At 40.5% G+C, this 26,763-nt stretch overlaps 2 protein-coding genes across 5 annotated transcripts in view; one reads left to right on the forward strand and one right to left on the reverse strand.

Annotated features, from left to right (window-relative positions):
* The window catches only part of LOC105685883 (N-alpha-acetyltransferase 15, NatA auxiliary subunit), a 36,495-nt gene that overhangs the window by 4,775 nt on the left and 4,957 nt on the right, over window positions 1-26,763 (forward strand). The gene's annotated exons all lie outside the window — the stretch shown is intronic.
* On the reverse strand, window positions 90-21,238 carry LOC105685882. Of its 3 annotated transcripts, none has more exons than XM_048655106.1 (2): window positions 21,104-21,238; window positions 90-3,580 (listed from the first exon to the last, which is right to left on the reverse strand). In XM_048655106.1, exon 2 carries the CDS (start codon window positions 3,578-3,580, stop codon window positions 467-469), a length of 3,114 nt encoding a protein of 1,037 aa, XP_048511063.1. In that variant the 5' UTR covers window positions 21,104-21,238; the 3' UTR covers window positions 90-466. The 3 variants fall into 3 exon arrangements, with proteins under 3 accessions (XP_048511063.1, XP_012255756.2, XP_048511062.1); XM_012400333.3 differs by lacking the exon at window positions 21,104-21,238 and adding an exon at window positions 17,071-17,531; XM_048655105.1 differs by lacking the exon at window positions 21,104-21,238 and adding an exon at window positions 14,648-14,677.

A 26,763-nucleotide genomic window follows, 5' to 3' on the forward strand; every position in this document is an offset into this window, starting at 1 on the left:
TACGCGTGTTGTATTACCAGAAAATCTTTGCTCTCTAAACAATAATGATCAGGCAGTGGAAGGATTCATAAACCATATTTCTCACCAAATTCTTATCCAAGTTATACATTTTATTGAAGTCTTTGTTGTTTCGTCGCAATGATAACGAGAGATTCGATTCAATTGTTATTTTTTAATATTTTAATCACAGATAACATGCAAATAGAATATTGAATCACAATCGTAATAACGATCATATCGTGAGGTTGATGAAACGTATCTATTTCTTACAAGGAAGCTTGTTCATATAAATAGAGATTGAACGATCTTAGTAATAATAATTAACTTAATTTCCTATATATACAAAAATAAATATTAAGGATCGTTGTGCTGATACAGCAAACTGCACGTATGACACCCAATTCTTCCGATATCCAATATTGTCAGTATGGCATTTTGGGACTGCCTTTTGGTCCAAATCTGTTCTTTAACCCTCAGACGGACCTCGACGACGTCTTATAAACCTCGGTACATTAGGTTTCGGATAAATATATCCACCGTTGATATCTTGCCTCTGTGCAATTGCTTGCGGTGTGAGGAAGTAAAAGTGTCCTCCATTTCCCGGCAATTGATACGCAAAGTAGGAGCCACTTCTAGTCCCTTGATTACCCTGTCCTTGTACAGGGTCAATGAATTCCGCATCCGGGTTGATCGGTGGTCTAGGATCTCGGTAGTTCACTGCGATGTCGTTTGCTAACGATATCGGCGGGTTCGGATACCTTCGCGGTTTATTCACAGGAATGAACTCCGCGTCCGGGTTTATCTCTGGTAGAGGATTCTTATAATTCACTAGAGTATCACCTTCCAAGGAATAAGGTCTCTGTGTTTGGTCCCCGTAATGCACTTTAACTTTCGGTGGCTTAAAACGCTGCGGAGGTTGAAGAGCGTTGTTGTATCTATTCGATACGTACGTGTTAACATTATGACTGATCGGAGTCTCCGTAGTGGAGCTGGGTACTCTGTACAGAGGTGTGGTGCTCGGTAAGACAGTCTCGGGTAACTTCTTTCCGAAAATAGTGAAATACTGTTTTGTTACATCGTCCAAAAGTTGCTCATCTTGTTTGGTATAATAAGCATGCTGTGGATTCGGACTCGTATTAGCATGGGGTCTCGGAGTTGCTGTGGGATAGGACGGTCGATGAGCCAGGTACGGATTCCGCGGTGATTTCGGCAATTTTTCAACCGGTCGCGTTTCGTAGTCGTAATACTGGCCGTTGGTACTCGTAGGCTGATAATCGTTGTAGCCTTGCTGTAATTCTTGATGATAATTCGGCCGTTGACGTTCTTTCGCGTAATCAGTTGCTTCGTAACTATATTGATAGACTGGATTAGGTTTTAATTCCTGTTCAGCTCTATAATCATATTGTTGGTTCGGAGGGTTTTGATAATAAAATCGGGGTCTTTGTGTTGTATAATACGGTCTTATCGTCGCCGGAGCATTTAACGATATGGGCTGATAATACCTCTGAGAATTCTGGCCCAATGCATGCGGGCTTTGTGACCTGGGTCGTTCGACATTGTATTTTATCGGGCTCGAAACCGGCTCCACATCAGAAAACTCGTTATAATCTGGTCCAACTTTGACCAATGAACTCAATTTGATATCGTAATCATTAGCTGTTTGCTGCGAAGGTATAGTCTCGACGCTGTAATACTGTTTTTTCGGTTGGCGCTGGGACGTTATCGGCTCCACGTTGTAATAGGGAGATTCCGTGCTCGTTTTGTAATAAACCGGCGGCGATGCGGTGGTGGTACCGATCGGTTCCTCGTTCGCGGTTTCTTCGTAATAGTAATAAGAAGCTTGGTTCTTCGAAGGAATAGTGGCCTTCGCATTGACCGGTGTGATTTCATCCGTACTTCGAGTGCGCTCCGAGGGAGAAATAGTTGTCGCGTAGTATGCCAATAGGGGAACCGAAGTGCTACCCACAATTGCCGACCACTGACCCCCCTGCGGTTCGCCCAAATCTACCAAATGGTTTTCGACTTCAGTTTGAACGTCGTAATAGTCGCTTTGAGAGATAGTTGTTGGTTTGGACGGCTTCGACGTCGTGGTCTCGATATAACGTTGGGTGCTAATTGGGACCGTCGGCGTTACTCTGATCGGAGATGAGGTAACGCCGTAGTGTCTGCTCTTCGTTTTACCGATGGTCTTTACAGTCTGGGATTGAATTCTAGTGGTCGGGTTGGTAGCGGTAACGTACGTTTGTGTGGTCGGTGTCGTCGTGGAGAAACGGACTTTATAAGGTTTCGTTACCGTCTTACGACGAGGGGTGTACGTAGTCGTTTTTTCCGGAGATACCGTGGTCGTAGTTTGCTTTTCATATTTACTCTTCGTCGTCGACGTCCTATCCGATTCCAAGGGTGCGAAGAAGTTGGGCGGAGGCGGTAAAATTATTCCCGGAACCAGAGGTCCCGGTGGTATGGCGGTAGCGTTATTCTGAGGGTAGAAGAAACTGTAGGGTGGAGGGTAATAAATCGATTGGTCCTCGTCTTCATAGTCCGATTGATTGTTCGGAGGAGGTAAAAACACAGCGCCCGGTGGCAGGGCAGGATAAAACGGTCCTATGGTTCCCCCCTTACCCGGAGATGGTGGAAGATACGATTCGTTGCTCTCGGTAGAATTTTCGGGATACTCTAGTTTCGAGGGATTCGAGGTGTTTGACGGAAACGGGTAAAACGGCGCCTCCCCTGGGAAAAAGCCCTCCGGATAATTTGCGTACTCGTCGTAATCGGCGGTATCGTTGACGATCGAAGCGGACCCGTTTGCTCTGATAATCTGAACGGGCCCCCCTTCAGTGAGCTGGACCGGAAAGGGCGGTGGTACATTGGGCCTTGCCGGTATTTTGACCTGCCTTTCCGGCGCCTTGTAATCGTCGATCGGTGCCCATTTACCCCCGTTACTTTCCGGTTTTGCACCGTGGTCAGGAAAATTCCCACCGCGAAGTACGAGCAAATGATTCTCCGCCAGCCATATCTCCTCTTCGTCGAGTCCCCCTAAATTCTTCGCGGTATCCTTTGGCACTTCGGGATTACTGAGGTAGCTTATGATTCCCGGTCTCTTCGGGGGCGTTGGATATATCTCGTTTTGTATCAGACCGTACTTGCCTTCTTTAACTTGCTGCGAGAGAGTCTTTTTCTCTTCGTCATCGTCGTCGCGACGGGTTACCGATGTTTTTTCTTTCCCATTGCCGGCCGCTGACATCATAAGACCGTCGTCCCACGTGGCCGCCGATATATTTTCCCGCTGATCTTTCGCCTCCGCTGCTACCTTGGTATGCAGTTTCACGTGGCCCCCGATCAGTCTGTGAATTATCTTTTTCTCTTGCTTCGCCGTAGTCGAGCCATTTCTGACCAACGACGAAAGCTTCGTAGCGTATCCTATTTCCGAGTGAGCTTTTTCCTGCGAGTTTTGACTAGACTCATCGTTGGTTCTTTCAAGGAGTTGTTCGTTGCTATCGTGAATCGACGATGTCACCGATGCGCAAGTTGCCGCAACGATCACGATCACCACCATACTCTTCGGTAAAAAATACAACGCCATCTGAAACAATAAAACATACACACGTGTGTAAGTTTAGTTTCAAGTAGACACTTATATCATATTCAATATTTATCAGTCTACTTTTACTGCAACCACGCGAGAGCATTATTATACAAATATTCGATGACTGTTCGTTTTGATGTTAATATGCTAATGACCGTATCTTGCGTAATCAAAGGCAGATCGATTATTTTCGCTCTCCATAAAATCACTTGCTTAACATTTCCGTATAGGCAGGTATGATACGAATCGTTTCGTGAACCTACACACAAATTCGTGATACACTTTCGCCGGTGTTCGTCGATGTATGAATAATAATTTGTCGAATTCTTTTTTCTCCTCTTTCCCTCACTTCTAATCCTCGAGAAGTTCGAACGAGGACGATAGCATCCTTTCGTTATTTATTAAATAGAGTAAAAATATTATCGATGAAATTGCAAGGTTTGGAATGCTGAAATATGCGAAGGTGCCACGCCTTTCCCTGTAGATCTAAACGCGGCTCGGGGCTCGGTGAACGGTCTCCGGTCTACAGTCGACAAACATTCACGGGTCACCAGAGTGTGGACCGAGTTTGTAATGACTTGCGGTGGAGTTAAGAGTCTATTGCGAATGTTGCACTTGTATACGTTAATATAGATATATAACGTATTCCGAGTTGCAGGTACATTCATACATAGGTATACACGCGATTATGTTTCCTTGGGATATATTGGGTCACGTTTTGTGTCGTTCATAAATCGTGTAAAACGCGGAGTTGAGCGCGAGACTGACAACTCTAAATTTATAAAGCTCCGCGGTGGTTCGATGTAACTGATAAAGTTTCGATAATTATTGAATTATGTGCGAATATTCAACGTGTCTACACGGTTATACCGGTGGGCAAGTTTCCTTAATCGTCAAAATTTTCACCCGTGCTGCACGTGCAGCGGGTATATTATAATGTAGAGATATGATACGAACACGTGCGAAATGCACTCCATTTTAACCCGCGCCACCTTATAATAGATCAGGTTTTCATTCGCGTTCCCACGAAGTTAAGTCAAGTCTCAAGGACGATGGAACGGGATCAGATCGCCGGTAACTATTTCCGACCTGATACAATAATGTGCATACATTTTTACTTTTGACTCAGCTAGAAAGAACCGTAGGAGTTCACCGCCTTCGGGGGGTGATCGTTGAATTTCTATCTCTTATCTAATCGCCGGTTTCAGGATCGAAACTGAAACACGCGCGCGGCATCGGTATTGAAAATTCATCGAATCCAAAAGGGGACCCCGTGATCCCTTGTCCCTTTGTCGGCAACAAAAGAGGTATAATAAATAACTCTGAACTGGAGCAAAAGTTGTTTGGAAAGGTATGGTATTTAGTTCGGTTCAGTTGTTACAAAATCCACGTGGTGTGCACACGCCCCCATCCGATTTGGTTCGCGGAGTGTCTTGAGGAAACGTTCTCCAAATTGGCGTACGTTATATCTATAGTTGCGCGGGTGTTCCGTTTGTTAGTTGGTTCCTTGAATCGAAGCGATGAAAGCAGCAGCGGCGGCGGCAGCAGCCGCCAAATTTACCGGAGCTGAGCGCGAGGTAACAAATTCAGGAGATATAAAATATGACGCAACTAGATCGGGACTGTGAGGCCCGCTGGCACAACAGGTGGCATTGTAGTTGCCAACGACTAGTTTCTGGTACCGATATAATAAAACTAGCCCCATTGTTGTGGAACTCTTTAAAGAGATACAAATTTCGCCACAATTTACGGGCCATTCATTAGTTACCCCAGCTCTTATTATCTCGCGGCAAATTCTGAACGACTTGACGCGACCTTGTCTTTTATTCGGTCGTAAAATCGAGACAACATTAGTCGCAGGCAGTAATGAACTCCCGCGCTTTCACAAGCGTTATATATTATGTATGACGATAATTATATATTTCGGGTATCCGTACCGTACGTCATAATTAATTCTTCGTCGCCCAAATCAAAAAGACGCATCGTCGTCACCTTTATACCGTTACATCTGTAGGGCATTCAGCGTCGAACGCCCCACTATTTCCATACTGTTTTGTCGAAATCGACGAATTTTCTTGCGATTCCGTCGACCAATTCGAGCCAGAAATAAATCCCACGGAGATGTCTTCATTTTTTCACTTTTCGGAGCGATAAATCGGCCATAAACTCGATCCGTTTCATAGCTAGATGAATTCGGCTTTCAGCCCCCTGAAGACGTCGAAAAATTTTCGTCGCGTTGAAAAAATGTTTTGGAAAAATTGGCCCGTTTGACGTGGAATGCCCCACGTATGTAACGTTAATAAAATTCGCTGGTCCATGTCGGTCACACGTTCACTTTCTACGACACATTATATTATGCTGCAGCAGTAACAAACCGCAAGATAGTATAATGCCAGTGTTAGATGTAATACCGTTACCGCGTTTGACTGCGCCTAGCTATCAGGAATTACCAAACCCGCTGCTACAACGAACGTCGATTTCAATAACTCCTACTGCACTTCTATCTGCTCTGGCTCACATTTGCGAGATCGGTAATTCTCGATGCAAATGAAAAAAAAAAATAAAAAAAAAACCGCATCGGAACAATTACCTGCCCCGCATCTAAGTAAGCGCGTTATTGTACGTGTGTACACCGCGTGCAGCCCTGAATTCGAAGCGAACTCGCGAGATCGTGAGCCTTTCGATACAGGGTGTAAAAAAGAAATTCCCATCGGTATGTCACAAAAAATTTAGCCTAGGAAATGGCATTTCTTATGCCAGCTTCAATTTTGTTTATTTAACTTTTTTCTGTCATCCGAATTTCTAATTCTATTTATCCAGTGCAACTGTATACATATTCCTTCAGATTGTTACGGGTCTCGATCATTTACCCACCTTTCAGATCGCGCTACAGAGATTGTCTCGAAAATTCAACTTCCGGTTAGTCTCGTGGGTGTGCGCACCCATATATCAAAGGCTGTTCTATTTGTATAGAGCAGTAGATGTTCACGGTTCATACTGTACGCGTGTTCGGCCGGGCCACCGCGTTATTTAATTTAGTTTACGCTTTCAGCTACTTTCCTTCTTGTTTCACGTTGTGCTCACTGAACATGGCATTAATTCTTCTTTTTATCTTTTCTTTTCCTTTTTTTTTTTTTCGCTTTTGCTACTATCATTAATAACGCAGCTAAGTATACTTTGGAGCGCTCCTGCGGCCGCACCACCATTTCATGTTCTGAAACGTCTTTTTGTCCTAACGATTATATTTTCCATTTCTTACAATTGGTAAAGTTATTTTTCATGACAGTGTGTACCTGCATCGGCATGGTAAAAATTTCGGTCATGGAGAACCGTGCAAAGCACGTCGATCGTTTTGCACAAATTTTCGTTATAGCCTTGGAACGATTATTATATTCGATCGAACCTGGTCGTATATGCTCACGTAAGCATATATACCTAGATCGGTAGAGGTAACCCGGATCCGGATCAAACCTTGTCGATCGTTAGCGCGTGCAGCGGATAGGGTATACATGTATACACTAATCCACCGCAGATTATGGTTCGTGTAGTAATTCCTGGTTCATTGTAATTTGGGTAGATGTAAAAAATTGTTCAACACACGCCCGGCTATATAATATTCTATCCATCATATAACCACATTTAGGTAGAGCGTATTAACGTTAAAACCTATCATTTCACGGTTATATAAAGAGTATTCTTTTCTCTTCTTTTTCCCCCTTTATCTGCATGTATCAAATCTACGCTTGAAATTCCATAAGAGAAAGAAAAAAATTTGTTCAAGAATTAAAAATGAAAAATGCAACCGCATTATTACTTACGGTAAATTTTATGTATTTATATTATCGCAATAATAATAACGAAATACCACGGATTAGTTGATATTAGGATTTGGTTAGAGATTGTACACGTATATACCTCCACGTATATTCAGACAGAAATTTTTATCCCCATTGTTATCTTGGACACGGTAATTTTTCTCAATGTCAATTGAATTATTTTACTCGTGTGAATTAGTGATAAAAAAAAAAAATGTGGATATGAAATATCGAGAAAAAAAAACTACAATCTCAGCACGAAAGAGATAAATCATCAAAGATCAGTGAGTCATGATCGTGTTTGCTGTACGGATTATTATATATACATAAATCAGGTATATTATATATTTCGCATGTAGGTACGTGTACGGTGTGCAACAACTGCAAAATTATGTATCGTAAATGTTTTGCAAATCATATCTGAATCCTTTTCCTTTTTTATATATCTCTATCAATTTTTTAATGCTTATGTTCGATTCGACGACAAGGTATGGTTCCGTTTAGATATCTTTACGCATAGGCTGCTCACATGCAGGGAACAGGTGACACACGTTTATACTTTCATTCGTGAAAAAATAGATCTCCGAGAATATGCTGCCGCTGCTGCTGCTGCAGGTGAATAATCCCTTTATATCAATAAAAAAAACCATTTTTTTAATTGGGTTTAATATGCTTTACTTACGTATATTGATCTCAGGAATCCGAATCTAAAGGAAAAATTGATCTATCTATAAAATTGACCGACTTATCGCCATTTTATCGCTTTTTTATCATAAATTTGAGAATATGTCTGCTCCAAATATTTGAATTTTTTGGTCTACGAGCAAACCCGAGCTACGCTGGGATCAGCGCAGCTAGCAGCGTAGCGCTTTGTTGTGAGACGTCACCTTCAGAGCTGGGCAGAGGTGACGCCCCACAACAAACCGCGCGCCCGTGGCTACCTGACTCCAGATAAACTCGGGTTTGCTGGTGAATTGAGAAATTCGAATATTTCGACCCATGCATGGATTGCGATAAATCAAACTGGGTCTACGACTAAAACCAATCGATGTTCCTTAGAATTTGTCTGCTCCCAACAGCGAATAATTGATGATTACTTGATCGATTGCATGAGTGGATGATTTTACCTTTCAGATTTGGATTCCTGAGCTGATTATATGTGAGATTACTCTTCAAGAACCAAAAAAAAATTCGATTTTTGAGCAAAAAATAAATCATTGTTTTCATTGGGTTTCGTATGCTTTTCTGAGGTATTTTGATCTCAGGAATCCGAATCTGAGAGAAAAATTAATCTATCTCTAAAATTGACCGAGTTATCACCAATTTTCAGCTTTTTGGGGTCAAAAATAAAAAATTAATTTTTTGGTCTATCTTATTGTAATTTGAGCTCGGAAATCCGAATCCCAAAGAAAAATTGATCTATCTTCAAAAATGACCGAGTTATCCTCATTTTTTCGCATTTTTTGGCATAAATTTGAGGATATCTCGAAGGGAAAAAATCGTAGCTCAATTTGGACAACGGATTCGTGTTCCTGAGGTCAAAATACACAAGAGAAGTGCCATACGATCAATTCTAAAAAATAAAAATTTTTGGCCAAAATTTGAGATTTTTCCAAGGGGTACCCCTTACGATTTTTTCAAATTTTGGCCAAAAATTTTTTTTTTTAAAATTGATCGTATGGCCCTTTTCTTATGTATTTTGACCTCAGGAACACGAATCCGTTGTCCAAATTGAGCTACGATTTTTTCCCTTCGAGATATCCTCAAATTTATGCCAAAAAACGCGAAAAAATGAGAATAACTCGGTCATTTTTGAAGATAGATCAATTTTACTTTCGGATTCGGATTGCTGAGCTCAAATTACATTCAGATAGACTGAAAAATAAATTTTTAATTTTTGACCCCAAAAAGCTGAAAATTGGCGATAACTCGGTCAATTTCAGAGATAGATCAATTTTTCTTTCAGATTCGGATTCCTGAGGTCAAAATACGTAAGAAAAGCATATTACACTCAATGAAAACAATGATTTTTTTTTTGCTCAAAAATCGAGTTTTTTTTGGTTCTTAATAAACATTATCATCATTATTAATGTCGTTATAATGATAATATGGCGGTAGGGAAGCGACTTGCGACTCGCGACTTCACAGCTGTTAGGTATATGGCAGCATCGAGAGTATACCGTAAGAATCTCAGGAAAGTGAACAACATAGGGAACTCATGAGCGCGAGAGAGAGCTTATGGAAGTTCCGTGAGTGCGAGACAGACAGACTGCCTGCCCCTCCGTTGCCTTCGAGTCCCCACTCCGCCAAATTGTAAACAGACCATCGCTAGAGCTGTCATCTAAGTAAGCGCGTTCGGGTTGAGAGTGTTTTTCTCTCACAATTGATAAAACAAAAACCATTAGCATCAATATGATTGACTTTGTTCCTTTGAATATTAAAAAATTTTAAAAAAAGTTCCCAATTCAAAATGAAGGTTTTCTCATGAAAATATAATTTTTTTTTTGTTAATGTAAATGTATTTAAATCTTTAATGATTCTAATTACAATTATTAATACTTATTATTCTTGATATCACAGACTTTTTTTTATTGATTTTCTTTAAACAGGCTATCACAGCTCTAGCGATAGTCTGTTTACAATTTGGCGGAGTGGGGACTCAAAGGCAACGGAGGGGCAGGCAGTCTGTCTGTCTCGCACTCACGGAACTTCCATAAGCTCTCTCTCGCGCTCATGAGTTCCCTATGTTGTTCACTTTCCTGAGATTCTTACGGTATATTATATCAACGCGATAACGAGGACATTCATTCATGCGGTATGTGTAGTAGATTATCATCGTGTACATAAGTACATACGTCGCTGACAAGTGACGTGTGAGAAATATTTAAGAGTTTTACCCGGCAGACTTGTCTTGTATAGTCAGTTTTCTCTACTCGCATCAGTTCCTCGTTTCAAGATCGATAGATCAGACGGAGGTACACGCTTACATGTATATATCCGCGGAAATGAGACTATAGGCGACGGTTACACCGTGCGAAAGTTGACTCGCATAAAAGTATATCTATAATATTGTAAGATCTTGTATTAATTGAGATTCGCTATATGATCTAAATATATGCGGTTTTCAGACAATATATTGAACAGGAAGTTATACATTATTACGTTCGTCAAATTTATTCATTTGATCCGCTCATTATAGCGTCGCTCCGCATGATCAAATCTGACAATACAGGAGCACATGGACACTGGGATATAAACTTCCTGTCCGATAATCATTCTTCATTGTTAATCACGTACAAGTACGCATAATTGTTGTGTCGATTTTTACATCGATCGCGATAACGTATCTCTTGCTCTCACGCATGGCGAGGGATTAAAAACTATTTTTTATTCGGTTCTTCAGATTCTCTTAATTTCAATTTCTCGATTAGGTGTAATTTATGAATTTCGCACTTATATATAATAGAATTGATCAGCTTGAATTTCTTTCGATAAAATCTAGTTCAGTTACGTCACATGTTCTGACTTTCACGGATTCAATGTACTATCGCTGCCACCCACCCCATAGGCTCCGATTAGACGGACAGCCTTCGGGAAAAAGCGAGAAACATGCGTGAACGATAATAGCTGCACTATAATTTCCACGATCGAAAGTTTTCCTTCCCCCCCCCGACCATCGTCGCCAGCTATAAAGCTCCATCGATTTTTTTCGACCGAGTGAAACTCTTCCAAAAAGGAAAATGCCGATTATGTCATCCGGTAAACTGCAAGTGCGATTAATATTTCAACCACCGATATACGGGTGTTAAAATATTCCGGAGCAAAAGTCACTGTAACCCGCGAGTGAGAAATATTACGCCGAGGCCAAGTCCGAGACTTTTGATCTCAACACGTGACGCGTAACGATTTCGATGGCCCCTCGGGATATTTTGGCAAAACTAGTTGGGTCTAGACCACTTTGATATTATTTCATTTAACGTGCGGCTCGATTCGGCCTTTGTGGTCTGTATACGCGCTGTATATATACCCATTCGAATACGTACGTACGTATGTATGAACGTACGTGTAATCGTGTAAACGGGTTTAAATATGCGGGCCCCTGTAATTACGTTCCGATCGCATAAAGAGAACGGTACCTGCATCGTACACGCGGTGTACATGTAACTCTTCAAATTCGAAACAACGAATTTGTAGCGATTTATGAACGGGGATTATAAATTATTCCCGTTTATTAGAGACTACGGATCAATGAGAAGCTGGATCACCGGTGTTAATCAGACGGTAAATTGATTGGAGAGAAATTAATGCGTGGCGCCGGGTATCGAATCGGGCGTGGGTACGTCCGCGCCAATTAAGAACGAAAACCAATTCGATCGAAAAAAGTTGGATTCGACGAGTACAAGTTTAAAATTTTACAGAGATTTTATTACGGCGCAGCGGCGCCGCGCGAGAGATGCGGGAATAACGAGATCCTCGCAGCCTCCGGGACGGCGAGAAGATCACCTTGGCATTGACCGGGTTGCTTCGACCGCTTGCATAACAACGCCCGAGCTCCGTGCGCTCGTCTTCCACTGCTCCTTATCCTCATCTCTCCGACTTCCTCTCTCTCTCTCTTTTCATCTTCCCCGCGAAGATGCCCAGGTAGCCGTCGCGATGACTCGATTATTGCGTTATACATATATTGCGCGTTGCACATCTCGCGACGTTTGAAACACGTCAGCGTCACTCGGACATTTTTCAAGTCCTTTCGATTAACGTCGATCGTGTCGCACGATTACACCTACTCCGCGATACGGACCTTCTCGAATTACAACAATTCGCAACTTTCAAGGTTCGAGGCGTGGTTTATCTGTTAGCTAAACTCATCGCACTTCGTCGATCTTATTCCTTCCGGTCGAAAGAAGGTTGATCCGTTTAGTGTCCAGTTGATCTTCCGGTCGTTTGAAAATTACTTCTTCAGCCTCGGAAACGCATGATTTCTTTTGGATACGCATTTCAAATTTTGGAACCCCGGCGATCTTTGGTCCGTGTGAAATTGCGATAGAGTTAAAGAAATTGATTGACCCTGATTCCGCTTTTTATCTCCTCCGACGCTTGTTTTTTTCTCATTAAAAATTTTTATTGTTCAAACTAATTTGCGATTCGTACAGCTGCCATGACAAAATCACCGCGGAGTTAACGGATCGTTTACAAACCAAGGCTATAATCTATCGATACTTTTATACGATAATGCAAAGACCGTGTAATCGCAATTTCACCCACAGGATTGATGTTGGAAGTTGTTTTTTTAATTGCACTTTTTGCGTTTTCCGACCGTTTCCTTTTCTTTTTTTTTTTCTTCAACGATATTCACGTTGCGTGCCCGTACTTCTCGATATATATTTTACATCTCCGGCAAGAACATCAGCAGCCAACGCGCTTTATATGCACAAATAATTTCATATGTATCCACCTATATTCTTTCTCATCTAATGGCGATGACTTCACACAACGTTGTTTGTTGCTGCACTCGTAACGTATATTATAGCCTCGCTTTATGTCGTGTCAAGTAATTAGCGTTAGCCAGTTTGTTGACCCTATTTGAAAACTGGTGCGTGTTTGTTTCGTTGAGCAACGTCCAACTGCGTTATACGGTGAATAAAAATCTTCTGATATATTAATAATATCATGCGACTTTGTTTCGAGAATTAATTTTCATTTCCGAGTAGATGTTTGAAAATCCAGACACCGTGCGTATTACATAGCCGCTATAATTCGGACGATTAATTAATTTGTCATTAGCGTGGATTCCTTTTTATAGCCCCCATGACCCGTAACCGTGCAGGTCCTCGTTTGGGATTTTTAATAATAGCTGCATTGATTTGGAGAGAAAAAAAAAAAGTGAGAAAAAAGAAAGAATAGCCCATTAAAATTTTTATCTATCTACACGTATAAATACCCACACATTTCGTTTCGGTTAATTATACGTAAACTTGACCGAAAAACATTTGCGTACCATAGGATGAAATAATATGACTTTTTGATACCTTTGGATCGGACGGGTGTAATAATATTTTTTATTGCAACTTCGCTTTATCTCTTCAATTCTGCATCAGGAATTCGTGAATATATCTCACGTTATACGTATTGAAAAAAAAATAAAAAATACCGGCCGATCAAACGCGCTCGAGATTCAATTAAGAAGAAGAAAAAATCGTACAAGTTGTAATCGTACCGCAACTTTTTACCCTTGAAAATTTTTAGCCAGCTCATCATATACCTACAGTATCGCCTGCAGATGCCGGACGACGAATTATAATTGGGCAATCTCATTAGTTTTTTTCCTCATAGGAATCTGAACAGCCGTTGCACGGCCGATAGAAAAACCTTCGCGGTAAAATTGATATTATCTAAATTTGGTAATATCATACGCGAATTTATCCGCGTGGAAAAAGTATAAGAATGACACACCCCCGCGACCAGCTTGACCGATCCATGACCATGGAAATAATGAGAAATCGAATCGAAATTTTGTAGAAATAAAATTCTTCTACTCCGATATGTTGAAAGTATAATCTGAAATTTGACCCGATTTTTGGTTTCCCGCGGGTAGAGGTATCACACGAGCATGGGTGTTCCATTAAATGTAGGGTAATTTGAAACTTGCTTCGCTAATGACGATGTGCGACGAGGTTTTTATGATCCTTTACCACCTATGCTCGTACACATGCAACGTTACACGTATCGTACATTTGAAATTCAAGTTATGTACGTGGAAAAGATCGCACGTGAGATTTTTGCTTAAATATCAAACTCGCTAAACTGAAATTGTCTCGTACACGAAGCATGCTGCAATGAGTTTCGCGAGTCCCGAGCGAATCGACGTACGGAATTAATTATCGTAATACCGTATCGTGTGTCCGCGGTACCAGTATGCTTCGAAACACCTATTCGGACACAAATATTTCCCGAGTTTTCACCCGCGATAAAGCGTCTACACCGCAATTTCGAAGACTCGCAACACCTTGGAAATCCATATAACCAACCGTGCAACGTTTGATGTATAACAAAATATTGAGAAAACAATTCGCTGTACATACAGACATTTTATTTATGTACATAGGTACAGCGTGTACGGTGCGGCGGTTATATACCTATACCTATACGGTGACGTTACGTCTCGCGATGTTTTTTAAACAAAATACCGCGTGATGTCGGATGTTATGGTTGTGTATAGCAGATGATGCGGAATAATTAAAATAACACGTACATTGTGTGTATACATAGGTCCACTATCGTTCGCCTCGGGCGTAAATATCCCACAGCAGCATCATCTTCCGGACGCACCTGGGTAATTTCTTTAATTATACCTGATGCACCGCTGCACGACCGCGTGTCATTTTTTTTTTTTTTTCCAACTGAGGTTGCGGCTAATAATCGAGTTTCTTGGCTCGTGAAATCGTCGTTGTTATAAAATCTAAATACCCAACGTCAAAGATGACACGCTTCGTAATTATTATATACAGACCGTATTACACGTCGATCGAATTCATGCGATGAATTACACGCTTTTTTCTCTCCCCCCCCTTTTATCAATTCTTTTTCTTCTATCGCATCTTTCAACGCGTCAAATTGGACGATCGTACGAACGGCCGATCTCCGTCGATTATAGGTATATATATACTTATGGAAAATAATCGATGTATATTGTAACTGTAAATGAGTTACTATATTTTTAACAAAAGGTTCGGATATTCGCCCCGCTTGTACACGTACAGTTATCTATTTTATCGGAAACCGAGGCGAAAATCTCCGAATCAGCGGTATCGATTTTAGTTTGAATTCGATCAGCGATCGCGCGGTGAGTTTAATTATTCCCATATATCGATTATTAGGTTTGCTTTACATTATAAATGCCATACGCTAATTAAAATTAATTAACCTAAGTTTTTACTAAAATACATTTACGCGCCCAGTAAAGAAACGATGATATCATAAAAATGGAATTCGGTATATATGGGTACGTAATTAGAATTTATTCGCGAGAAGATCGAGCTAAGGATTTTAATTGTCCCTGGTTCATCATCCCGTTTATTATCACCATAAGCTTCCATGTTTCTACTTCTTCTTTTGTACCCCGCGAAACCAACCTCGAGTTTAGTACCCGTTTTCGATTTTATATCATCTCTTTTTTTTTTTTTTTTTTTTCAAAGTGCCATTCGTTTATCTGCAATGATCCTTCCACCTATGGAAGTCATACCCCGTCAATTGCCTCGCAGGAATCTCTTATTGAATCGATCGGATTATCTTATCTCGAACTGTGAAAGTCACCGCAAACTGCAACAGGTACCTTGTATTGCAAATATTTTTTTTACTCTCGCTCATAGCGAATCTTTATCTCCTCGAGGATTCCTCGTTAAGATTCAACGACTTTTCAGGGCTGTTATCTACCGCAAATATAATCGTGCGTACGGACGGTCCTGTAACAGACTATGTGTATTATGTACATATCCTCGTGTTTTACCATGGGGGGTTCTTCACTTGTATGACATACGTTTGCACAACGGTACACGCGTTTTGTGCGTTACATCCTGAGCTATTCCAGGCGAATATTGCATGGGAGTTTCGAACGCTCGTGACAAAGAGAGCCCACGACGACGATTCGATCTCGTCCCAACAATTCAGGCTTATATTCTAATCTGATAATTACCCCATTCGCAATATTTCACACGTGAATATATACAGGCGGTGAGCGCGCGTGTGTGTCGGTAGTACGGTACGTACGAAGTTCTTTAATCTTTGCCAAGTCTGTTGTTACAAAATAACTTTATAATCGTCCTACGTACGTTATAATGTACATTACACCCATTCTTCTATGACGATTGTTGATCTTCTTTTCCTCTCTATTTTTCTTGAATATAATAATTATGAAACTATGATATTTCTAGTTTCGGGAGACCGGTGATTATTTATTTTTCGGATACGGTTTTTCGCGACCGGACCGGAAATGATTAATGTTTCTCGATCTATTCGTGTCAAGTGCAGACGACACGTTTTAGATACGCGTGTGAAAAGTTTTCTACGACAGAAGTGATTCCACGCCTCCGTCACATTTTCGCATCGATAATTCGTAACCGATGTATAGGTTTCGATTTTTCCTTTATGCAATTATTATAGCGAATTAGATGGATAATTGATAAAGTGAAAGTTGCATTACTGCAGCTGAGGTAGGTAATACTTATAACGTGTACACGGTGCAACCCCCCCGTATAACGTTTCCTACAACGAATCTCTGTGCAAATGGAATGATCGTATAGAGACCAGATACCGACCGGATATCCGGTTTTTATACGGGAACTGCACTGTTTGTAAGAAAAATGAAAAGTCTATCGAAGAAAACTCACGCGAGACTCGCTTCGATTTAGATAATTATTGCTACCGCGTTATATCGACTCGACTACAGAGCAGTTTGTTTTATCAACTGTTATTAACTCAGCTGATATTTATTGTCCGGAAGAAACAAATCAACGATCTTTCAATCACCCATTCAATCCTGTTATACATTTACTCCTGCTGCAGGTCGTCCCTTATTATGAAATTTATGAAAAAAATTTTCTATCATAAAATCATAATTGGAATTGGGATAGATAATTTGATTAATTTTTGTTCTCTTTGTTTTTTGAAACTCATTACCATGGGTCAGTTTTGATGTTGATATCCACGAAGGGTCGATGATAAAATCTCGATAAAAAAAAATCACGCAGTAATTTGTTCAATCTCCTGCATCATCGCACAACGTCCTTTCGGCGATACGATATGAGATATGGAAGAAGAAAAAGTAAATTTAAAGAAAAAAAACAAAAAACTATGTCCGCGTACGTTTGAAAACGAAATTTTATTGATGAATCGATATTTTTCACGCGCGCACTTTACGCGCTGCACCGTAAGAAAAATGCAGCGACCGAGTTTTTAACAGACTCCAGCTGACTCAAGTCTGAGACTAACTGAAAACTAACTCTGCGGCAAGACTTTTAAGTTCGTAGTTAAGTAAGAGCGCGCGCGCGTATTGCGCGAGGAGGAAGGCCAGGACGACGACGTCGCGTGTTGATCGCGGACCGACTTTGACTGTTTTAACTTAAGCCGAGCGAGTACTGCGAAACCGCGTTCTAGTCTTACACTCGACTCCCTCGTATTTGACGGGAGTACCCAACCAGACTCGGCTTTTCCCCCTTATTATTAACTCGGTGCACTTCAGGTTTTAACCATCGGGACCGTACACGGGGGTCATCAGCGATAAACGCTAATTTTACTTACTCCTCAGCTCCGCCGCTGATCCTCCGAGAAACGGTATAAGACACTCCCGGATAAATCCCGGCGTACGCCGGTATACGTATACGATGCACCGAACTTTGAACCAGAATTCCATCAGGTAAAAAAATTCTTACCTCATGTATCACCTATCCCGGTATTTCCCAATGATCGTGTTTTTTTCACTCGGAGCATAGCTATGGCAAGGTCTCATGTATAATAAAAATTATAAGGAGATCCACGGGGAATTCGCCGGGGGACAGAGGGGGGCAGAAGGGGGAGTCGAAACGCGGATGTTCAGATCCGCCGTATCAGATACACGGGCATACTCGCCTGTATTATCCAAATTTTTCTTCGCACATGGTGAACTGATGCGAGATACATTTTACACGCGATAAAACGTCGCGCAGCCTCGTTTGAATTCTTTCGTTTGATATTTATTTTCGACATCCGTAACCTCGGATGTGTGTAGCTGACTTGTAAACGCGGTGAATGCGTTTTATTCAATTGAATAATCGTTAAAAAAATTATTTAAATTGACATAATTATTACGGCAATTATACGCAGTTTATAGTGTTACGGGTTGCAATTAATATAATGGAGTTTTTATAGCTTGCGATGCTGCAGCGGGTGACGCAGCTGCAACGCGTGTGTATAAATATGTACAACTGCTGTCGAGAGTTCGATAAATAAAAGAGGTATTTTTAATCGGTTAATTAATCAAATTTCAATGCTGAAAATAAGAATTTGCACGGTGCAGTCGCGATTATCCGCAATTATGCCTAAAATCGTTAATTTCCATAACGATATTTCGAGAGCTATTATCATCGTTACATTATCGTTGTATGTATACCTACTTTACTATTATACGTCCCGAAGCGTCGATCTTCACGCGTTGCCTAGAGCGGGGAATAATTAGTGATATATTAAAATAATAAATTACTTCTCATCTTTCAACACTGTGGTATATGTATATTGTTAATAATTGTTGTCGGAAAAGAGCTAACTATAACTTCATGTAATGAAATTCGTTTGAAATTAAACTTTCCACGGCATTTTAGAGACGCGTACCCATATTACTTACGGTTGTAATTGGCCGGCCGTTAGTAATTCACTCGAATCGTAAGTATTTTTCGTCAGAAATTAGTATGAAATTTTTTTTTGTATTTTATTCTTTTTCTTCTTCTTAAAAAAAAAGGGAACGTGATTTGATTACGCATATTTTAAGCTCCACTTTCTACCTGAGTTTACAAACTCCAGAATAATCATACATGTATATACGTGTAATAATATTTTAAACAATCTGGTTATAAAATAATATCCGATTTAGTCAGAGTTATTACAGAAATTTTAAATTATCCGTCACGGACGAATGAGTTTTAGAATGAATTCTTTGTATTCCGATCTCTTTTCTCACCAAAAGTATATCGTTATAATAATATATCGGATGTATGATAATGTTAACGTTATGTACCGTGTGGTATACAACTAAACAAGTGTACCTATGTATCCGTATTGTGCAGAACGGAAGTTATCGATTTCCATAAATGAAAGCTGCAAAGACTGCAAGAAGAAGAATTTACTATATAGGTATCGCAGCAGCGATGTGCAGTACCTATATACGTATATGTTTATATACACAACTCGTATATATCTGTTACCTTTTATTTATAGCCTTCGGATAATTATTGTAACCGCGCTATTACTTATACGGTACGGGATATACGGCGCCCGCGACTCAATCTATGGTCATTTCCGGAGCTCTTAGATGAGATGAAAAAGAGAAAAAAGAGAGAAAGAAAAACACGAGGTGACCTAGTGTTGGACATTCGCGAAGATGCGGTCGAGGGACTTGATATCTTCAAGTACGAATAGATCTGATACATGATTAATTGATAAAATTAAATCGTGAATCGTTCGTCCGCTTCGTGAATAGAAAGGAAAATCGTAACTTAATTTACCAAATTTTGTCGCTTGGATCCGAAAATCCGATCGGAGGGGAAGATAGTTCCTCGTGACGTAGGTGAAGGTGGTTGTGACGCAGACATTGTTAAGTCGTGACGAAGGTAGCGTGCAGAGGCGAGAATTTCTCCGATGATTTTTGTAATTAATTTCGTTATTTTTATTTTTATTTGATTTTTTTGTCACCGCGTGCGGACCGCTAAGAATTCCGATATTTCTGAATCATCGCAAGGTCGCCGTCTGTCTCGGAAGACTCTTAAACGATTTACCGAGAATTCGTACATCCGCGATACACGGGATTTATATATCGATCCCGCGTTACGTCGGGCTCTGAAATGATTCTTATTTTTATCAAATGATTCAGGTTCCTTCCCTACTCCGCAACCGCAAAATCATTCGATTCCTGGTACGCGCGTATGATCTATATGAAATTCGATAAAGTCTATTTCATTGTCAGTAGAGGCGTCACCGTTATAGTTATAAAATCGTCATTACATCGTCGTCATCGTTCATCAATCATACCGCACGATTAAAGATGTTTGCAAGTCGGTTCGTATTTCGGCCGATGATCATCATTTTATCCAACGATAAAATGAATTACTTCGCACGTACGCCCGTACGAATACGTGTCCGACATAAAAACAACCTTTTTAACGCGAAAGGTGAGATTATTGTTGGATAAAAATTCTTGTATACTTTCTTCACGCGTGGCACAACAATATTCGAGAGTGCAGACTTAGAGATATCAGAACTTTTCAATTACCGCTCATTCTCTGCGAGGAGCGGTGTGTAAGTAACGTAGGTATATGTATATAATAGGTATGTATATATCTCGAATCAACGCGGGGAAACCTTAATGTTTTTTTTTTTTTTTTTTTACTTTATTTTTCTTTTTCTTCGCAATAGGAAACAAAGAAAGCAAAAGTAACTACGTACAGTACATATAAAATAATTAAAGAAATATAAAACACCACGTAGAGAAGAGTTGCGCCGCGGCAGCTGTCTGCTATGGGAATTGGGTCGTGAGTTAATTTCAAGATCACGGCGGATCAACGCCTAGGGTTGAGTTAGATTAGGTTAGACTCAGAACTTCTGTTAACTTTATATTCCGACGCATCGCAATTACGCGCGGTGCACTTGCTTTGAATTCATACAACCTAAGCTTCTTTCGTACCGCGTATAGTAACAGCCTGTTCGTCATTCCTATCTCATTAGTTTCTTTCGAACAATATAAAATACACGTCCCGCGCGTTCAGACAAAGAAGAAATTAGCGCAGCCCTCGCCGGCCCGCGGTAATTATAATCGTGGTAAATGTGTCGACTTACTTTAGATTATTAATTTCTCGAATCACTTTCTTTTTTCCTTCCTTCGTTGTACATGTACAACGAAAGAAGGAAAAAAGAAAATTGTATTCTTACAAATCTATGAAATACGTACGGATACCTGTTAACTTACAAAATTGTAAATAAATTTATTCAGCGTCTCTTCTCGTGTCCGTCCGCTCGACGACTAAGGAGATCGTACCTGATTCATCTGACGATATAATTTCCGATGCAAGTCAGGTAGATTTTCAAGTAGGCGCGGATACGAACAAAGTGGGCGATAAAATAATCGTTTCCCGTTTGCCGGGGGAATTTTCCCCCCGTACAATGTACGGATGCGCGTTGTATTATATTGCACGATTCGACACGGGCGTTGACGCGTAGCTGCAGCGTTCTGCGCTTCGAAAATTCGATCGATGTAGAACGCATTCGATTGTCATCCTAATTTCGAAGGATCCACGTCCCGTCAGAAGCCCTCCCTCCCCCCCGATGTTGGTACAGGTCATACGGTATATTCAAGTTGAGTGGAAAGTTTCGGTGTTTCACTTGGTCGCATTAAGTTGCACCTGCGACGTCGGGTTCGCGGGTATACCTATTTCAATTGTAGTTCGTTGGCGCGTCGAAGTCCGAAATGATAACGACGAACGTATGGGTAGCCGTCGAACGCGTACGGTGCGAGAATTTTAAAAAGTCCTTTTCTCTATATTCTCCGTCTTTTGTGCGTATATTTAAACTCTTTCGTTAGGGCTTTCTTTTCTCCGCAGTATACATGTATACATATAATATGCGGCACAAGAGGCACCCGTGTATTATCCTACGTGTGACACGGCGGGTCGAATTTATATTTTATTCATCGCGGGTCACACAGACTCGATTTCGACCGCGCGATGCGTGCGAGATATAGGCGCACCGCTCGCCTTTCCCCACGATGCGTACGATTTCGCTCTGTACTGCGGGCGAAAATTTCAAATTCGCGATAAATCAGAGATAATAAAACAGTTTATCGCGTATATTATACTCGACAGCGATCGATACATCGTTCGAATAATTTCTGCACTATATAATATCGTCCGATGATATTACGTTGTATATTTACACCATGTACACGTTTGTTATGCAATGAATGATCATTGTTTTTTTCATGTTACAAGTTTCATTTAGATTGTGGGTCAGTTTTGCCTCAGGAAATGTACGTTTTCTGTATATTATATTAAAATACACGTGCACGCGTATAGACGTATTGGTTAATCGCATGCTAATCACATTCGTATTCAAAACGGATCTCTCTGATCTAGTGTATCTGCAGTATATAGTATATGTATATCTATAAATATCTTCGATAGCAAGTTCCAAATACTCGCGGTGACGTCACAGAACTATTGTAATAAAAAAAATTCTTTTTCTTTCGGGTTTATTAATTTTTATTTGACTTTTTTTTTTTTATTTCATCTTTGCAGTACCCTTATACATACACTTCTTACATATGTACAATAATTTCGGGTGTAGACTGTGTATAACAATGTACGACACGTGTAACATTATTATATAGGTATATCGTCAAAATAATAACGTTCGTGACACAGCGATAATTTATGACAATTAGCCGGGATTTTTTATGCTTTTTTCATCAGAAATTTTTTCAACATCATTTATCATCCGATATCATCGAAAATTATCCGCCGGAAAGCGGTATATATAGTCTGCTAATTGTATAAATTACACTCACATACGATACGCGAGGGTTTTTTTTACATTTTTTGAGTTGAACAAAAAAAATATCTCGTTGAATTTGAATTCGAAAATTGCGATATGGGTATTCACGTAGATATTATACGGGTACATGGAGGAATAAGAGAACGTGACGAGCGATGCAAAACTCGGAGAAAGCATTTAATAATGATATATGCGCATTAAACTTTGCACGCATAGCAATGATATTATAGGTATGTAAAATGTAAATCTAGGTATTCGATAATATGGTGCAGTTTGACGCTATTATTTTTTATACGGTAAAATGTCACGTCTAGCCGATGCCTGTGGTGTGTAGTGCAAATAGCGACGATGTCTCCTCTCATTGTCCGTCGTAAATCCTTAGATTTCATTCGGAGTTGGCATTGATCATCGTAAAGGAAATTCCCTGCACCTTGACGTTTTATCCCGCGGTTAAACGGTGAGAAAAACTGTGCGAATATAAAATTTTTACACGAGGTACGACGTTGCGGTGGTAGAAAATAAATGAATTAAAAGAGAGAAATAAAAGAAAAATTAAAACGAAAAATACCAAGTCTTCTGACCGTTTATCTGCTGCAGGCTTATAACCCTTCCGAGGCCGTACCGAGGTGTTGACCATTTCCATAAAAGGCTATTTTTAACCACCTTGCCATGACCGAAACGACCCCATCCGATCACGACGTATGTACTACATAATACGAGACTCGCGTACCAAGAGAAAATGGTCATCGGCGCTACGCGCTATTCGCAATCATCGAAATTCAAATTCATGATCGTACGTCCGTCAACTCGAACGACGAATATCATAACCTTCCGGTGTCCGCGATCGCCGTTCGTCGCACAGTATACGGCTGATAAACAACGTCGACGTGTATCCGTCCATCCAGCGTGCAGCTCGTTTCGTATTTATTTTTATATTTTCGCATCGTACCCCGCGTAAATTGACCACATAATTTCCTGACCGCAACGAAAAAATACCGCCGGTTTTGTGTAGGAAAAATATTCATAATTTGGAAAGTATTGAATCATAACCGCTCGATTCCGGTAATCGGAGAAAATCCTGTTTTAACGCCCCCGTTTACGAGGCGCAAGATTCCGCGTACATACAACGTCGTACCCCGACGGTTACGCTTAATCGATCATAACGTGCATGTGTAGCACACTTTGGCGAACCCGACGGGTTAACGATCTTCGATAGACCTCGTAGTAGACCGCTGGCGGTGTTCCGCTTTGCAGAACTTTAACAGCTAAAGGAATTGTGGTGTCGTAGACTGGTTTTACCGGTGATGTCTGCCGCAGCGTAGTGTGTAAAGTGAGAAGATCACTCGAGAGTAAATTGATTTATTTGATCGCGCAGGCACATCGACGTGGCGCTAAGCCTGCAATCGAGTTGGACGTTTTACACCGGCTTTTTCACGATCGAAATTTTTTTTCTATTTCTCACTAATCGTTATTAAAATTTCTACGTCCCTCTCTGTCGCTATTCGCCGTTAGCTGCTCTCGAGTTCGTACTCCTAACTTTCCTCGGTAATGTTCTTGGCTTTATTCCATCAAGCGAAACTGTTCACGGTCGTCTTTTCTCCGCGGGGTTTTAGTCCCCGTTGTCAGTTATTATTACGCTCTTATATCCAGCCGAAGTACAAAACGAACTCTAATTGTCATCGTTTTCTTTAGAATTACGCAACCCCTGTTATGTCGTATCATTTATCAGAATATTCTCTCGCGATTACGCTGTACACACCCGTTATCTGATTCGTTCGATTTTCATAAAATTTGATTATCGGAAGGAGAATTCGCGTTCGTCCGCGTGTGTGTATATCTGATACATGCATTGAGTTACGTTCTTCGGTAGAATGGAAAAGGCAGGAAATTCCGATCGCGGAGGGCAGCTGATATCTCGGGCGCGCCACACCCTAATTCTACTCCGGACCCTGCGGATCATTTTGCGAATGGATATCTCTCGCCGCGTGTTGTAAACCTCCGCTGTTGTACGTACCTCCTGCATGAAGTGTATGCACCTTATACCCGTGCAATCTGCTCGATGATACGGTATGTAAGACCGGCAGTGTAGGCAGGCGAAACCTTAAGGAGATTGTTACACTTATTATACGCCGGTAGATCAAAGTCGTGGTGGTGGTGGTTAATACTTCGCTATGACCTTTAACCGATCATAGAATCGTTACAATTTCTACATTTTATAATTGCACCGACGACCGACTGCACTTTTCCGTTCATCGGAACAGTTGCGCTCCCGCGGAACCGGGTAAAAAATTTTCATTCCATACTCAGCTCCAAAAATACGTATCGCACGTTCGTTATTTTTCTTTTTTTCCTTCTCTTTTTACAGCCCATTAGAGAAAAATTTTTCTAATTGCCGCAATCGTCATCGTGTGTATTAAACTCCCCAAGGATTCAAAATCCTCGATTATTATACGTATATAGGCTAATTAGAGCGAGTATAAAATATCGCCGTGCGGCGGGATGAGATGAAAGAATCATATTTTAAACGGTGCCATTATAGCGCGATATTTAATATTTGTCCATTATTGATTGCTGTACATCGGAAAATTATACAGCTGCATAGAAGAATTACTAGGAAGGAGACAAAGACGCGATTCATAGTCGTGTGTAGAAATAATTATCATCTTTACGTCAAGCCTAGTTTAATCAGAGACACCATTATCGCCTTGATGAATCGAGGTCTGTTACGAAATATCAAATTTATAAATGCGTTGGGTATATCCATCGATCTGAATGATGAATCCATTCGCTTTTTAGAGCAGAAAAAATGTAACTCGACGGATCCTCATTTCGGAGTTCAAAATTCTACGGACGATTCTGTTTGATTTCCTATCGATTTCAAACCTTCGGTGCAGAAGGTGCAAGAAAACTGAGTTTCGCGATTTCCGATTGAACAAATCTTTTTCAGTGTATATACCTCATTTTCACTTTTTCGTACCTGCGACGTATGACTCGTTGGAATTAGATTAAATGGATAAAAAGAACTTGATAATTTATCCCTACTTTTGCTACAAAGATACAGAAGCTCGACTGGTGCTTGTTGCTCTGGGTTATTCCTATATGGAGAGCGTATTAGAACTCTTCGTGGTTTTGAGGTGGCGCAATTCTTCTCAAGTGACATGACCGCACGTTTGCACGTGTGTGTTGGACTCCGTAAACCGGGACTTTTAACGATATCTCATGTTCCTCCAATATCAATAACTGCAGTTCAGTCGACTGCAACTGATAAAAAAATTTCCGATTCAGTATCGCGTGTATAATTTTTTTTTTTTCCTTACATTTTTCATTATCATTTTTTTGATTTCAAGCTTCGTAGATTCAGAAATTAAAAACCAAAAATGAAAAAAAAAAACACATCACGTGTATCATTAAAATAGAATATATTTTTTTTCTCTCTAGATTTTATAATAACTAAAGTTAGCTACAGAAGTGCCGGTTCTTTCCATCTTTGGGTTTCCTCATACGACCTTGCTTCCACAGCCTCCTACTAAATTATGTAAAACCTAAACTGTCCGACAAATTGCAGCTAATTGATGCAGCGAGGCGTTGTTGTTGTTAGGCTGGGATTTACTAAAAATATACATTATTTATGATAACATAATTATCATAAAAAATTATAAGTCTGAATTAAAGATAGAATTTTCTTTGATTACGAGTATAATAACAATGACAGATAATAATTGAAGATATTACACGTACACTTCTGACCTTCGATTTATACATGCGTGTGACTGAAACCAGAGGAGATACATCACCGTTATTTATTTGATATTGTATACCTCATTCAGTTGCAGAAATAGATTATAGATACAGCTACGACCGCCCTCGCAAAACCGGATACCCCGTCGCACCTTTCGAGATTTTCATCTAACTGCAGCAGCAGACCTGCACACGATTCCGATTGTGATAGAGAACCGTGTTTGCCCGTGCATAAAATCATGCCACACGTGAACAAGCAAGAAAACACGTGAGTGCCTCAGAGGCATGCCCAACCCCAACTTTGCACCGCAATAACCTCGTTTTTGATAAAATTGTCTGTAT

This window comes from Athalia rosae, chromosome 5 (genome assembly GCF_917208135.1).
Source record: "Athalia rosae chromosome 5, iyAthRosa1.1, whole genome shotgun sequence".
Lineage (NCBI taxonomy): Eukaryota > Metazoa > Arthropoda > Insecta > Hymenoptera > Athaliidae > Athalia > Athalia rosae.